The following is a 17,796-nucleotide window of genomic DNA, read 5'->3' on the forward strand; positions in this document are numbered from 1 at the left end:
GAGTACCTCCCGTACAGACGGGGCCTCAGAATTAATCCAATCCTGTAGAATCACTCTCCTAGCCGTTAGTAGACATATACTGGTCCAACCTCTATATTTAACTGGGAATGGGACAGAGTCCTCATGCTCCCAAGAACCAAATAAACACAAAATGGGGTCCTTAAGGAGCATTTGATCTGTGGTTTAATTTATAAATTGTAACACCTCATCCCATAACTGACCTATCTGCGGACAAGTCCACAAATAATGTGTTAATGTAGTATTTAATGCTCCACATTTAGGACAGTATGAATATGTCCTCTGCAACTCGGCCGAATCAGGTTTCCTCATGCTCTATGCTCTATGTATAATTTTGAAATGTGATTCCCTCCAGACCTCGTTCACCATACAATTCCGTACATTCTGGTAGCCTTGTATAAGCCACCAGATCTGTGTCACATTTGTTTCTGTAAGTGGTTTATTAAAGATACTTTGATAGAATTGGTAAATATTAAATATAGAGGGTGACGCTAGTCAGTTTATCAAATACATCCTGCTGCATAGGATCATCCCGCACATATAGGATCATCCTGCACATGTGTCATTGATTTGTAATATGTCACAGCTTGTAAATAGTACGAGGGGTGAACCGACCATCCTGGCAGATCATACTTCGTCTGAAGAGCTTGAGCAGACAACATTCGGTTGGTCTCTCTCTCCAATAAATCCTTCCATTAACATAGCCCTTTTTCTTTCCATTTATGAAACACTTTACTCATATATCCAGATACAAAACCTGGATCACCATTAATAGGAAGGTACTTGGATACATACGCAGGTAGTTTTAATTTACGTCTAATCTCTCTCCAAGTGAGTACCGTATCCCTCACTAGCAAATTATATCTGATTAAGGCAGGTAACTGTGAGACCTTACAGTGGAGTAAAGCTTTCAAATCCCATGGTGTTACCAAGTTCATTTCCAACTCAAAATTGGAGTACCTGGAGGTATCCACTATCCAGTCTATAACATGGCGAGTAATACATGCCAAATTTATATAGTCTCACATTTGGGAACAAAAGTGCAAAAAACAAGTTTGAAACATTCTTTTTTTAAAAATTAGTAAAATGGTGGTTTTCATTGTCATAGTCACTTGGCTGAACTGAGGAAGAGCAGTGGTGCAGGGCTCATATTGGTGGTATGGAAGGTAACTAGATACAGGCATTATACTCATCCTCTTGATGGCTGAGTATTGCCATAGCTTGCTTCAATGCTTTCTTTTTTTCCAGCTCCTCTTGTTTTCATTTCCGCCTCTTTTTTTTGGGTGATGTCAGAAATGACTGGAGTGGATGTTGCAGCATGTGAAGTCTCTGCAAGGTCTCTAGAGGAAGTCTGCAAGAAAAAAACACCGGAGGAATGGCTGATCATAGCTGCAAATTTCAAACAATTTTGGAACTTCCTGAATTGTGTAGGAGCAATTGACGGGAAACATGTTGGAAACATATTGTCAAAAACAAGCAAATGTCTGATGGAGGGGTCCTGGACACGACACCATTACATTAAAAGTTGATCAATAAGCAACTGCACCTTCCTAGTAACAACCAAACTGTAGATGGTATGAACTGTGTGTTTGTTGCAGATGAAGCTTTCATGTTACATGCTAACTTATTGAAACCATTCCCTCAGAAAAAAATAAAAACAAAAGAAAAAAAATTACAACTGTAGGCTTTCCCGTGCGAGGAGGGTGGTTGAAAATGAATTTGGCATTCTAGCAAATCACTTCTTATTCTTTCATAGTGCTATTAATCTGTGTATGGACAAAATTGACAAGGTGATCTTTTCTTAAATTAATAATAATTTTCTAGAACAGTGCACCTTTTGGCCCACAAATGGAGCAAGAATATGCTACAGCAGCACAAATGGCTTCGGGGGAAAACAGCAGCCAATTCACGGGTCTGGTGGATCTTCAGCATGCGGTACCTCAAAATGCTACAGTGTAAGCTAAACAAAACTGTATTCAGTACATGCAGTACTGCAATACATCTGGAGCAGTGGAATGGCAGGATAGCATGAGAGTTTAGCATTGCCTTCAATAAAAATCTGTAAAATTGTTTTATTTTTATAAACTTCTGAGCTAACAGCATGCCATCCAGGCATTGTGTGCTTGTCCCTGCATCATTGTTGTCATCTCGCAGGTTGGACACTGACAAACGACTTTCCTTGTACTCGGAGGTGAAAGATAGCAGATTAAAGTACCACGGTTTGGGTACACACACATCCTCTGTGCCAGCACCTGACCATTGTGAAGCCTTTACTTTATTCAGTTCTTTCTTGAACACTGTGCACAAGTTTTGTATTTTTGTGCTTCACATAGTGAAACTCATAAATTTGTTTAGTCAACTTGAACGTAAACCACCCACTCAAATAAAAGAATTGGCACAGGCAGAGCACTTATACCTACCTTAATGGAATGCTCCATGAAAGAATGCTCTCACCAATATCGCTAAAACTAAAGGAAAACCTACTACACAGGATTAAGACTGTGAGCACAACGCTCTAAACTGTGTCCGAGGTGGTGAGGGGTGCAGACCGCGTGCTGATGCTGCAGCAAGCAAAATTTTATTAAAACGTACATATACATGTACAGTAAAAATTTATATATATATATATATATATATATATATATATATATATATATATACAGGTATGTGTGTGTGTGTGTGTATGTGTGTATATATATATATATATATATATATATATATATATATATATATTATATTATATCCTACTTTTTTTATTAATTTTTTTTTGACTCTCATGGTTAAAAGCAAGATAAATATGATAGAATAATGAGAATTAAAGCATAAGAGAGTGTGGGAACAGAACAGCTCTCGAATGTGATGCAGAAAAAGGAGGACAAAAAACAGCGCAGGACTGTGATGCAGAAGGAGGACAAAAAATAGTGCAGGAATGTGATGGAAAAGTAAAATAGGAAACAGAAAACACGAAACATATTGTTCATATTGTACTGTTCTTTTTAAGTTAACTTTTTACTGTAGTTTCTATTTCAAGTTTGGCCATGATGTTGTACACGTAGTGTCTATTGCTACTCCTGGAGTTAGTCTTTGGTCACATTGTGGTGTATGCAGTGATCTATGTCCAACCACAATGCATATTCAGCTGTATTTCTGTCCATTATGAATTGGGCAGTACACTTCATGGGATAGAAATGCATGCAGCAGTGTGTTACTGTGTTGCAGCCAATCCCTGCTCTGCATCACACTGCACATAGTGTGATCCGTGCCGGGAGGAACATGAATTCTAGGACAACGTGGGACCGGATTGAGGGAAGGACAAGTGCCATCTAGGAATCTGCATGATTAAAGGTAAGTATGTTTTTTTCCCCAAGTTTAGGTCTGTTTTAAACCATTAAATATCAATATTCCATGCAGTACTTTATCTGTTGCTAGATTTCTGATAGCCAGCTTCATTCAATCCACTTCCTTCTGAGCTCTTTATCATCAACACGATTCTTGTCGACACATGAACTGATTTTTCTACTTGTTCAGATAACCACAGCATTAAGAATAGCACAGGTCAGGTAATTCAATGATTAGAAATTCAGATTTGCCATTCTAATACTATTGATCCAACTGTTAAATTAAGTCTGACTTTAGTGTTTGACCACAGCTAAACTGAAAAAATGAAATAGGTAAAATGTCTTATTCCCCTGCAAATGATTGGTATTCTGGGTTGGGTTTTTGAAGAATCATCTTGTAACATTATGTAGAATGTCTAATAAAGTGAACAATCTCTTCTTTTTTTGTATCAAAATAATCTGCAGGACCCTCGAAAAGGCTTTGGTATTGCTATCGCTGGAGGCAGAGACCGTCCAAGTAGCAGAGATGGTGATTGCTCAGTCATTGTTTCAGACATCATTCCTGGTGGACCTGCAGATGGTCGATTACAGTAAGCAAAAGATAATTTTTCAATTATTATTATTTTGGTCATAGATGTTCTGTTTAAACTAAATGTGTATAGTGTTTGCTGATATTTATGCATTTTGCAGCACAAGGGATCGCATTGTAATGGTCAATGGTGTTTCAATGGAAAATGTGACTTCATCATTTGCAATCCACACACTGAAGTCCTGCTCCAAGACGGCCAATGTGGTAAGTCATTTACATGTTTCCAAAAATATCCAAACTTAAAATTGTAAGATTGTAAATAGTATAATTAGCTAGTATTTTAATGTTCAGAATTAATATTTGTGTCATGACCTGGGAACAGTGTCAGATCCAATAGCAAGCAAGTCCATTGCTGTAAACAGGCCAGGTTCAGTAAACAGGTAGTGTTAACAGTAGAATAGTTAGTGATCAAACCAATTGATTGTATCAGGATTGAAACAGAGTGAGTGATTAGTAAATTTGTTTTCAAAATGGTAGAGAAAGATTAGAAGTGAGTGGAATAGAATAACTAGATTTGGAAATTCTGTGTAAAAATTAAACATAAAATTACTTTAAATAGTTTCTTTGACTAATTTTGGACTGCATGGGGGCAGTCTGAATCCTTTTTTCTGTTTTGCTTTCCTCCAGTTGTGCTCTGGATGGTTGTGCTGGTTCCACATGTACTCCTTCACATCAGGAACAGGTCTCTGGATCACATATCCAGGATTGGTTCTTTTTAAATGTTTCATCACGCCATACTCGTAGCAAACAGTGTAATTCGTTTTGGAGTGATTATTCAGCTAGTTCTCTGCGGAGGCCTTCTCACGTGCGATCCGCCCACCACACATGCCTTCTTTGCTCAGTTCTTATCATTGGTATCTTGTCATCTGAACAGATGATAGCTAGGCACAAACAGCTTTTTTGCTTTATCAAAAAAAGCTGACTGTGTATAAATGGGAGTGTGCAAAGACATTGGCAACACTGTGATAGCTGTGTGTGTAAAAGCAGCATGTCGATGGTTTAGGAGATATAAAGGTTGTGACACCGAGAGTTGTTAGTCTTCAGAATATGACATGCAGCTTTTACACACACCACTATCATACTGTGCTAAAAATTACATCATTATAGTCCACACGGGTACACGGCCATCATACTCCCTCATCTTGCTTATGACTGTTTTGCATTGATGAAGCAGAACACTGCCTGTCCCACCCCTACCACATGCTGTGCAGTGATGAAAAGGTGACACCAGCAGTCCCACCCTCATCTGATATCACATGTTCACATGCATAATGTTCCTAAAGCATCTCCACATTTTTAACATTATAGAAGAGGGTGGCTATCCCTTTTGTATAATGGAACTTTTTTTTTTTTTAATACTTTTTAAAATTATTTAAAAAAATAATTTAACCCTTCCCCCTTTCTATCTGCACCGCTACAGATGGAAACCCGCAGATTTTTTGTATAATTGCATCACATATCCCAGGAGGCTGTGGGCTGCTCCTTCTACATCATCAGGGGCTTTACTATAATGAAAACAAAAGTGCTCAATCTCACGTATACACAGTGAGATCAGCATTTTTTTTATTTTACATTTTCAGGAAATCATCACCTGATCTCACACCTGCACAGTGCAAGATCAGGTGATGTGAGGTAGAACCTAAAAAAACAATGGCGACAATGATGGATGGAATAGTGAGCAAAGGAAAGCCGAGGCAGCGCGGGACTCCATGGTCTGTTTGTGGCAAAATTAAGGGTGATTTTTTTTCCCCACAAAAGTTGTTTCAAATAGATTTAGCCTAAGATTTAGGTTAATCTAGCAGTTGCCAGTAGTTTTTTTTTTACTGGTAATATGAACTAAAATTAGGAGAACACTAGAAAGTTGGGTTTCAATGCATGGCAATGGACCGTTAGGGCATAACACAAAATAGATGGAAAAATGAGACAAATTAAAGGGTCAGGCATTAGAAAGTTGGAACAAAATAAAGGGGGTAGGTAGAACACTGACACAATATTAGGGAATACTGGATACCTATGGCATAAATAACTAAGCAACTAGGATCTAGTGTCTTGCTGCGCCCACTTTTTTACCACCTAGCTACAGCTTCCAACAACCTGGCTTAAACAAATTTGGGGATTCTTTCATGCTGCTGCAGCTAATGGAAATTGGTCATTATGACCATTAGGCTGAAGGTGGCCTGATTTGTAGTGCTAGTGCTTCTGCTGCTGGGTCTGCCAGTGCTGGCTGGGACAAAGGGGCTTAGGACCAATGTAGTGGAGACTAGAGAGATGCTTGCTGGCAAGAAAAGGCACTATAATGCACTTTACAGGAAAATGCTATCCTAAGAAGGCTGCACAATGTTTGTTTATATTAGTGTGCCTCCCTTTTCAAAAGGCTTGAAAAAAATCCTTAAAATTGCAGTGATAGAAGGGGTCAGAGAGTGTGGCTATCCAGTAGTCATCTCTCTGACAGTTATACGCTTGTTATTGCACAAACAAGAGAACATACAACTTGACTTATTTGAGCATCCAGAAGATACCCTTTCAACATATTTCTACATAATCAAATGTATCTGCCTATGTATCTTACTCTTCTCTAAGGAGGCCCAAAAGGGTGAAACCTGTGTCAACCCCTATCATCATACCTGACCGTTCCTTCTTTTCCTCCCATACTCTTCATGTAGCCTGCCTCCCTCGAAGTTGTACACTCCCCACTAATACCTCCATGGTTGCTAAACAAAGGATACATGTCTTCCTTATGTTTGCTATGCTGAATTAAATCCAGAGTGGCTTTAAAAAAAGAGTGGGCTGACATTATTGATACTGCTGTTTTCCCAGCTAACAAATGTATTTGACTCCCATTGGCTTCAGCAAGCAACATGTCTTCCTAGAAAGTTGCCACTGCCCTGTGTTAAAGAAACCCCATCAGATCAGATCAGATCATAGTCTCCTCCATCTTGGTGGCCTGCATTTTGTCCACTATCCCTTTGGATTGTGACCCACTGATATTTCAATTAACAGGGTTAGGAGGGGGACCTCCCCAGACCAACTGATAACTAAGTGCAACCCTGATTAGGGATGGATCACTTTGCTTAGATGTTAGACAAATCGAAGACCTTTTTTATTTCAGGGACCCTAAGCATGTCTCCCTGCTCCAACTGGCAACCCACAAAATCCCAAGCCTCCACACAAAAATGTCGGATGGTTCATTACTGTTCAGGAAACACTTAGTGATATCACAAACTCCTTTAAATGGGCAGTGAACCTCGTCCAGATGGATTCACAAGTTCACCCATAAATAAGCACCATAACTACCTTAGGCAGGGTTACCTGCTTTCCCTAAATGCAAACTCTGTGTTCATCGGTGTTATTTCCATATCAGGTAAAGATTAAATGGATATCCCTACCTATAGGCCTATATTGTATACATTATGACCTCAAAATATTTTATTCTTTTTGCCTCTTTTTCAAGCCTTAGAATGAACAAAATTGTCCATTTTCTGTATTAACCTGCAACATTAGCTCACTACCTTTCTTCAGCAGAACTATAATTTCTCCTGGGCCTAATTACACTTTAGTCTACAGACAAATCTATGATGGCTTGAAAAGATGATCTGTTTCTCCTCCATCTTTGTTTGAAAGGTTTGCAACCATTAAAATGATCAACCTGTGTACGGTCTTCCATCTTTTTTGCATGCTCCCAATTCTAAATTCATGTTAAGATCTGTTGATTCTTCAGACCAATGACTTTTCCTATTGAACCCTTGGTCCTGGGGGGACGCTTGTCATTGCCCTCTCCTGCCCCTCCCTTGCAGTAGAATAAATTGTGTGAACAGCGTCCTGCTTAAGACAAGCTGTAGGAACATCCATGCTCAGCAGGAGTGGTGCTTGAAAATGGAGTGCGATTGCACCACCCCCCTCCTGGATCCCAGTGCTCACATTAGCCTGGTGAAAGAATCAGTGCCCATCTTGGCCGCATGGCCTGGGCATTCTACAACTCTAACCCCCATACAGCACTACATATTACCAGTGCTGCCACAAACACCCCTCTTTACCACTGGAAGCTCTCCTCCTTTTTTATTCTGGCCAGGCATTCGGGACGAGCTACCTACACTTACCCGGCTGTTGAGTACAGTTGGGAATCTGGACCCTGTCTGTTACCTCTCATTATCTTTTTTGCTTTGTGATCAGGATTGGGTTGTACCTCACTAATAAGCAACACGGCCTCCAGCTTCACCTAGTGGTATTTTAAGGCACTGCCTTCACTTGGCACAACCTCTTTACTGAACTTTCTACTTTGGTGTGGGAAAATTGCTTTATAAATTTCTTTGAGTTCCTGGCTGCTCATATCAGGGAATGTAAAAATACATCACACGCGCAACACCAAATAATATGGGCAAATCAAACTAAGCCACAGGGAACTCACCACTACAGTCTGTCCAGCAGCAAGACACACCATTGAACGAATTAAATCCTTTTTATCACTGGCCCCTTTGCTGGGATCACAACCTTCACAAGAGGTCTCTATAATTTGCTACTCCCCTACTTTGACAACATTGATTAATACTACCGAACTACTTTGATCCATTGATTCAGCCCTGCAACATGTTTTCGCCAAAACTACATTAATATCAAAACTAGAGCAGAGAGTGAGTGACCTAGAGGGCCAAATTTTGGAACACCAAGTGACAATTACTGAGCAAAAAGATCAACTGTCCTCCCTATTAGAAAAATGCGAGGGTCTAGAAAATACAAACAGACATTCTAACCTGTGTTACCTGGACATCCTGGAAACCAACAAACAGCATCTACAACACTTCCTGTTGGTGGATTTGATGTAAGCTTTGCAACTGGAACCCCTTCTGGGCAAGTGCAATCAAAAGGGTACATCGCATTGGTCCAGAAAGACTGATAACTTTGGCAAAACCACACCTAGTAATTGAAAAATTTTTCCATGGCCTGGACGATGAACTCCTCTTATCTGCTTTGCTGTTTCCAGCTAAACTGAGAGTCATTATCGGTGGATTCCTCATGATACTTGAGGATACAGATACATTGCTAGCCTGTCTTCAGGAATCATTTTAATCCTTACCAGAGGATAGATTATCTGAGTTATTACAGTACTATTGAGGTTGCCTCAATTTTTAACATTACGTATTTATCTTTGCAGTTCAGCAATTTTATATGTCTTTGACACTTCCACTTACGGTTTGTAACTAGACTCTTGTCCCCAATTAGTGGGGATTATCAGGCTGGTGCCTATTTTTAAGCTGATCGCCTTCCCTAAAACGGATAGAATGTTTATAAATTGTTAGGAAAATAGGTTGTTTTGTTACTGCTGTTTGTAAAAGATTAAAATGCAAGTACTTTATTTAGGGATATTTCAGTATGGTTTAGCAGGGTTGTGTTATCTGTGGCCGATATTGAGTTTACTATCCTAACAAAACTGATGAAAGGGACAGTCTTGTCATTTTTATATGACAATTGTACTTTCATGTACAATTTATTAACCTATCCTACCTGGCTCATGGGTAGAAGAAGTGCTCACTACCAACACAATGAAAGAGGTGTGGCCATTGTTTTCTGATAATCCTTGGCCTTCCAAAAAGTAAAGACAGTGATAAATCCTATATCATGATATAAATACTAATGAAAATTAAGGTCCAAGACATGATCTATGCGCTACTTAATTTGTACGCCCCCTAATAGCCTAAACTCACAATTATTTTCACATACCCCTTTCCAATGCCTGCCCAAACCTATTAGAAGCGAGAGATTTTAGAGTAAAACTAAACCTTGACTGATCACACCCACAGGCCCCCACCACTGAGATGCAATTTATTGCCTCATAAATTCCCTACCAATTTTAGACCCATGGCGAGTTTGAAACCCAACATCACGAGAGTACCCATGTTAGTCTAAAGCCCGCAAAACCTTTTCTAGGATTGATTACTGTCAAATTATTTCTTACTAACATTGATTAGCTATTACTCCTTTCCATTTTTCTATCTGATCATGCTCCATTGGCATTACTGCGCCCTATTTCTTTTACTTTCACATGGCGTTTCCCCGTTAAGCCATATATAGTGAACTCTGGGCAAACTTCCAGGATGATATTATACAACACTGAGATACCTCTTCTTCTTCAAATTGCATTCTATGTAGCTAAAACCAATGCTAAAGAAACCAAGCTTCGCAAGTCACTTTGGGAAAATGTAACAGCAACTTACTGTGTACATACGAATAGCCCTAATGAAGATACAAGCTTCCTTAATTTTAGGCAACCACCCACATACACAAGCCCCTAATAAAGCAACATACACTCAATATAAATACTATCGCTAGGACAACAAGACAGATTCCCTTTTAGCTAATTTAGCAACACCCTCAGTACCCAAACAAACTATTCATATGCCAAAACTCCCAACCACAGGCACAAAATACTACACAAACGAAATTGTGCAGCTATTAGAACAATATTTCTCACAAATTTACTCAGCTGTCCCTCCTGACCTAGAAAAGGTGGATGCTTTCTTACAAAGGGTTAACTTTAACCAACTCTCTCACCATTGCAACAAACTACTTTGAATGCCCTGATTAACATACAAGAAATGTCGAAAGCATTCAGAGATCGTCCTCTGGGAAATGTACTGGGTCCTGATGAACTCCTAGCTAAATTTTATAAACCTTTAGAGCAATACATTTTACCATTTCTGAAAGAGATATTCAATGACTTCTTCACTAATCAAACCCCATTCCCAACCTTTATGGAAGCTTACACCTTGCTCATATTGAAACCTTTCAAAGACCCTCTTATTGACCTTCTATAGCTCTTTTGAACACATATTATAAATATGGCCTTAATAATTGCCAACAGATGGCTGGGGATCACTACAGGAATATACCGCCATAGCAGATACCACCCTACCATACAATTAAAATCATTTATTGAGCCTTTACGTGAAGAAGGCAAATGATAAAATCCTTTGGACCTACCTACACTCAATTTTGATGTAATTAGAGAAATTGGTGCCCAGTTCTAAACTTACAATAAATATCTGTATAACTACCCCACTACACATTCTTTAGTAAACAATCAACTTTCTCAACCCATACCTATGAACACTGGTACTCGACAGGGATGTCTAATCTCCTCTAGTGTTCAACTTACCCCCAGACCCACTACTGTGCATTCTGGAAAAAGATTAACAATTCTGAGGCAATAAATTTGGCACCACGGAAATGAAGTAACAGCATTTGCATATGATATTCTTTTATTCATTTCTGAACCAGTTATTTATTTCCCTCCTAGTTACCATGCAGCTATTCCAAACATTTAGTCTGCAGTTATATCAATCATTTTGACAAATCCATAGCCGCCCTTCTTTACCCCAAACGTAAACTTAATTGGAGTTCACAGTATCCTTTCCAATAGGCAAAATCACATTTTCGGTACTTAGGAGTGCAGATCCCCAGAAATCTCGCTAATTCATATGAAGTTAATTCTCACCAACCATGAGAGCTTGGTCCTCGCTCACATTTTCATTCATGAGCAGAGTATCCTTGGTTAAAATGATAGTATTTCCCCGCCTGCTTTTCCTTTTACAAACTGTTGCAGTATATTTGTCCCTCCAAAAGTTGAAAGAAATCATCCTCATATTCCGACAATTAATTTAGGGAGGCAAGTGTACTGCAGCCAGCCATAGAGTTCTCCAACAACCAACATCCATGCAGGCCTTAATTTACCAGACATAGCCCTATATAGTCAGGTGGCACTGCTGCAAAGCTTTAAAAGATTGAATCCCTTCGACCTCTTACTATACATATACTCAAATAGACTTTAATCTTCATCCTCTATATTCATAAAAACTTCTCAGTCCTCTTTTGTATTCAATATGGCAACTATGCCTCAATTAAAGAAGAAATTCTCATTTATGTCGAACAGCATATTGCTTCTGATTCAAACTAGAGTCTGTAGTGCTTGAATGACCAAAGTCCCAAGCCTTCCAAAGTAATTTCAAAATTCTACCACATCTTGTGGTAGATGAGCTAGATTATTCAAAAAACAGCCAGGGATTGACAGATATTTCTCAGAAGTACCTAAGCTCCTCAAAATGTACCGGGTTTCATGGAAAGCTATCACAGCAATACAATACTGAGAAATGTTTTCCCGTCCCTTCCACAAAGCTTACTTATTCCCTAGATGAGCTTACCATATAGGTTTGACAAATTTGGATACTTGTTTAAAATGTGGAACGCCATCAACATATCTATATCGCAATGTATGGGAATGCCCGGTGATTAAAAATTTTTAATAAACTACTTGCCATTTACACCAGAATGGCCTATATTGGGTATTGCGGAGAAGAATGGAACCCAGTTCTCCAAAGGGGCACGCAGATTGTTTTTACTCCTATCGTCAGTGGGGAAAAAAATTATCTTACATTGCTGGATCTCAACTTTCCCATCTTCGATGTGTCTCTTTTTAACAAAACATCATGGAATGGATTGAAGTCTCCCTTCACGAAGATACAAAAATGCAAGTGTATTTTGAAACATGGGAAAGCTTTTATAATACCCTCTACAATCCCACTAAAACTCATGTATATAACTGCTTCTGTCACACTTCTTGGTATCTTTGCAGAACCGTAGAAGGTGATCCTCCTATTTTATTACACAACTGATTTTATTACACAACAACTTCCAGAACCATAATCTTGACAACTCCATTTGTTTCAGCCACAAGCTATTTATTTCTGCCTTCACCTAATGTATCTTAACCCTTTGTTTAAAGACTGGTTAAAAAAAACTTTTTTTTTGGTAATATGTAATATGGCCTACTCAGTTTTTAGAATGCAACAACCATGCAACTTTATCATTGAAGACTATGTAAAAAATGCCCCTAAATATACTACCATTTATTGTACTTGTCCTGTATTTCCATGTATGTATATTGTTAAAGTATTTTGTATTGTATTTTCAACAGTTGACTTCAATAAAAAAAATACATTAAAAATGTTATTTTGTTTATTAGCTATATTGTGTTTTGTTACTTTACCAAATTTTTTTTTAACATTGTTAAATTCAGATAATCGATGACTGTTTCCTTTCTTGTACAGTCCAATACTGTGTATGTAATGTTAAATTCTAGCAGGTAGATATGTAGATCAATTTATGGAATGGGGATCATTGTGTCTCTGCAAGGGCAGAAGAGCTTTTTCTAGCAACATACAATCTGCGGAAGTTCCATCACAGCTTGGTTTGAAAAGTAACGTTGACTTGGTATCTTCCAGGAGCATTTTTTTTTTATAAGTTTTTTTAAATTAGCTGGCTTTTACCAACTTGTATGGCATTGACAGTACCACTGGTAGCTTAGTTGGGAGAATGGCCAGCTGGCATGCCAATGGATGGCCGGGAGCATACTTCTATTTCCTGGACAGACATCCTCCAGTGGAGGAGTGGTATGAAAAAGTGAAGGAAGGGGAGGGCTCTGTGGGAGAGGTGAAATTGGCCCTTCCTGTACATCTATAATGTTAATTTCCTGCGCTGATAATGACTGACTCTCATGACCAACAACACCGCAGTAGTAGCAAAAACATTTTTTTTTTATCCCTTTAAGATATGGATGGTGGATGACAAGTATATGGTAGGATTTCCTAAATAAGCAGATGATGCTTCTTTATGTGCTGGATGAGGGGAAATAATGTGTGCCCAGTGGCTTACAGTTTACCCTATATTTATGTATGTTACACACAACAAAAGATAAATTATGCACTGACTTAAAAAAGGTCCACACAGGGGGACTCTTGATGAACTAAACTCTAACAAATTGAAGCTGTCAGGGCTGTGTGAGTCAGAGGTAACTGCACATTCAAAAGTCAGAAACCTGTAACTTTGAGAACTCCTGCCTTTCAAAAACTTGATTTTTTCCAGATGGATGTTACTGAACAGTACCTTAGTCATTTTCCTCACTACTGTATTTATTCAATTCCCATTTTATATCCGAAACAACATCACCATCATAGTTTGATTCTGACTTATAGCATGCCGAAAATTTGACACTAAGTGCTGCCAAGTATACCTGCTGTTATATGGGACACCACTACTGCCACCAGCAGAAGCAGCTGATCTAATACCGTGAAAAACAATTGTGCTATGCCAATGCTACCAATGCTTCTTCAGCTCTTATAGCTCCTCCTGATTTAATAAATGCTGTGCATTATCACACGGCTCCTCTACCTCATCAGCTCTTTTTGTCCTGTGATTCACACAAATTACTTGTCTTGATTTCTTGAGAGAAAGAATCATCTTCTCAAAACAGAATGGCCATTTAAAAACCTGTGTCCACTTTGAAGCTTGGGGGGAATCTGTCTTTCTATCTTGTCTGGGTATGCATGTTTTAACCTCTTTCTGTCCTTTACCATTGGTGGTGTGCTTAGTAGTGGTGCTGGTGTTCTGCTAGCTGCTTTGATTTTTACTTGCTGAAGATTTGCCCCCAGGTACTTTTTCCAAGTACTAACTGTCCCTATCCCTCTAGTGGCTTAAATAGCAAGAAAAATGGAGAAGCCTGATATTGATCTAGTCACTGGGTATCTATGAAAGCTGACTGTAAGATCAGGCAAGGAGCTATCCAGCACTTCAGGTGGCTTAGTAGGAAAAGATACCCTGGGTTTGGATCCTGACAATTTGTTTGGTGAACCTAAAATTTAAACACCTGCTAAAAATGTTACACCATTATGTTAACAGGTAAAGTATTGTATATTTTTAGAAAGCACACATTGTACAATAGAAATGTTTTTCTCCAAGGGATCCAGGTAACTCCAAGTCTTTGAACTTGTTTACAGTATTGGTTATAATTCAATGAGTGTTGGTGTCTGTAATAAGCAATTATCAGTCATTTTGCTAATGAATTTTTTCTTTTTTGAAGTTAAATAGGTTGATTTGTTTTAGTAACTGTTGAGGTTTTGCTGTCATGCCTGTTCTAAAGTTTCTGATCACTCTTAGGCATCCTTACACAATCACAGTGGTATTTAAGTCCTGATGTTGGCTTTTTATTTTGTCTTTGGTCTTGGCAATTATGCTGGAAAGGAGTTGCAATTTTCAGGCTTCACTAGATGCATGCTGTAGTTATGCGAAGATGACTAAAGAATATTTAGAATAAAAATGACAAGATAGATGGCAGAATTGACTAAAATATCATTTTTCTGTCTTAGTAGATTTTCTTTAAATATGCGCTGTCACCTTGTCAGCTCGCTTTTGTCCATGATCCTCTGTAGCAATAAAATATTCTTGGCCTAACAAATTGCTAGTAGGGGTAATCACTCTCACAGAGGTGATATTCTCCACCATACTCTGAAGTGTCTTTAAAATTTTCTAAGTTGATCTTGGTCTTTGGTTTTTGAGTATAACTGAAAAGTACCTCATTGATATTTGGAAAAAGAATATTCTTTTGTTTAGCAAAAATTTATGTAGAGTTTGCATGAAATTATTTGCAAAGTAAATCAAATTTATTTTAATAAATCAAGTTAAATATGCTAAACTTCACATTTTCTATTTTGCACATTCCTTTTACAGACTGTGAAACGTCCACGAACAATTCAACTTCCTGTAAGCAATTCTGTACCCCCAGTCTCCACAGGCCCTACTCAAAGCTCCAGGGTGTCTCACACGTCAGAGCTTATGTATTCAAGTTCACTTGATAAAGAAGGAAAAGAGGAAGTGGATTCTTCTGGAGCCTGGAGAGAGAGACATGAGAGCTTCAGCAGGGAGCCACATGATGATACTGCAAGAGGTTATGAAGGGGATTCTTCCAGTGGACGTAGCTCAGGGGGATCTATTCATTCATCTTACCATACGAGACATCACAAGATGAAGAGTGTTGGAAGTGGAGTAGGAAATTATTCAAAAAAGAGAACTGGCAGAGAGAGACAAGGCTCTGAAAGGGACTCAGTTGGCTCAAACAGATGGAGAGAAACAGTTAGTAGTAGGGGGTACTCCGATAGTGATGCTGGAGACTATTCAAAAACAGACTTGGGAAGTGATATTGCAGAAAGGCCTTTTAGCGGTCTTGAACTTGTGTCTGGTTTCAAGCGATTGCCAATTCAGGATGTGCCCTCCAAACCTGTTAAAACTATATTAGTGAAACACACAGAAAACCAAGGTATGTTATACTTTATTGACATTGGTTTCCTTACACACTTGTTCTTCCTTGAGCCTAGTTACATAAACTACAAAATAACAGTGAATTTCACTGGTTTCTTCTATATAAAATGTTTCTTTTATGTTACAGAATATGGTTTGAAGCTTGGTAGTCAAATCTTTATTAAACATATCACAGACACAGGGCTGGCTGCTCAGGAAAAGTCCCTACAGGAGGGAGATCTTATTCTTAAGGTATTTAAAATGATCTTTTTTTTCACCACTACTGATCTTTTCTGAATGAATATATATATATATATATAATTGTAGAGCATATGAAAACCGTGGTTTAACGTTTGGCATCCTTTAAACCATGTGGAGCCATATTTACGAATAATTCATGATCATTGATGATGTTTTGGGTAACTTAACCAACTCTAACCAAGAAAATAACATATTTATCAGTATATTTGTCTATAGTAAAAAGCTAGGTTATGACACAGTGTTTTTTTTTTTTTTTTTTCTTTTCTTTAATCCTCTATCTGGATAATGCAGTCACTATTAAAAGCATGTCCAAGATCACAAGACACAATACAGAATTTTTGTTTGAAAAAGATATGTTTATGTAAATAATTAGATTTACCGTATTTTTCGCCGTATAAGACGCTCCGGAATATAAGACGCACCCAATTTTAAAGGAGGAAAATCTAGAAAAAAGGATTCTGAAAGGGTATTCCCCTTCTGATCACTCATGTGCCATTTAAATTCCCTTTCTGATCACTCTGTACCTTTCAAATTCCCTTTGTGATCACTCTGTGTCATTCAAACTCCCCTTCTGTTCACTCTGTCATTCAAATTCCCCTTCTGATCACTCTGTGCTTTTTTTCTATTGTACGGCAGTTAGGACAGGGAACAGCAGGTGGCGCTGTGCCGGCTTCTTTCGCTTTGCTTTACAGACAGGAGACAACACGATGCTGGCAGAGGAGAGAAGAGAGACACGCTGCAGCCAGAGACACACGCAGGATCGGGTATCGGGTGAGTATAATATTTTAAATATTTTTTTTAACACATTTGTCGTATAGGACGCACTAACTTTTCCCCCCAAGTTTTGGGGAAGAAAAAGTGCGTCTTATACGGCAAAAAATACGGTACATTCATCATACGTATTATACACCTAAATTGGATAGTTTGGGATTCAATATACATTCATATACATTGTTCTAATAAAAATAATATACAATATCATACTGTATATACATATCTGCTTTTGAAATTATAGTACATTCATTCATTTTGATCTAGTATCAATAATATGAAATATCATACTGTGTGTGTATGTATACAGTTAGGTCCATAAATATTTGGACAGACAACTTTGAAAAGTTGTTTTTTTCAAAGTACAAAGTTGAACTGCAGACTTTCAGCTTTAATTCAGTGGTTTGAACAAAAATATTGCATAAAATGTTAGGAACTAAAGGCTTTTTTTTTTTTAATACACAATTACTAAATTTCAGGGGCTATTGGACCATTGAATCAAAGGCTATTTCATGGGCATGCAGATGAAACAAGCCATGCTTTAGCTGCAAAAACAGAAATAACCCATCCGAGAAATTGCTACAATATTAGGAGTGGCAAAATCTACAGTTTGTTACATCATGAGAAAGAAACAAAGCACTGGTGAACTCAGCAACGCCAAAAGACATGGACATCAACAGAAGACAACAGTGGTGGATG

At 38.3% G+C, this 17,796-nt stretch overlaps 1 protein-coding gene across 4 annotated transcripts in view; it reads left to right on the plus strand.

Annotated features, from left to right (window-relative positions):
• TJP3 (tight junction protein 3) overlaps positions 1-17,796 on the plus strand; it is a 90,151-nt gene that overhangs the window by 32,245 nt on the left and 40,110 nt on the right. For all 4 annotated transcript variants that reach the window (XM_072405107.1, XM_072405109.1, XM_072405110.1 and 1 more), the window contains exons 3-6: positions 3,822-3,946; positions 4,047-4,149; positions 15,499-16,084; positions 16,214-16,317. In XM_072405107.1, coding sequence (XP_072261208.1) covers positions 3,822-3,946; positions 4,047-4,149; positions 15,499-16,084; positions 16,214-16,317 — 918 coding nt within the window. The remainder of the gene's footprint in view (positions 1-3,821; positions 3,947-4,046; positions 4,150-15,498; positions 16,085-16,213; positions 16,318-17,796) is intronic.

This window comes from Pyxicephalus adspersus, chromosome 3 (genome assembly GCF_032062135.1).
Source record: "Pyxicephalus adspersus chromosome 3, UCB_Pads_2.0, whole genome shotgun sequence".
Taxonomy (NCBI): Eukaryota; Metazoa; Chordata; class Amphibia; order Anura; family Pyxicephalidae; genus Pyxicephalus; species Pyxicephalus adspersus.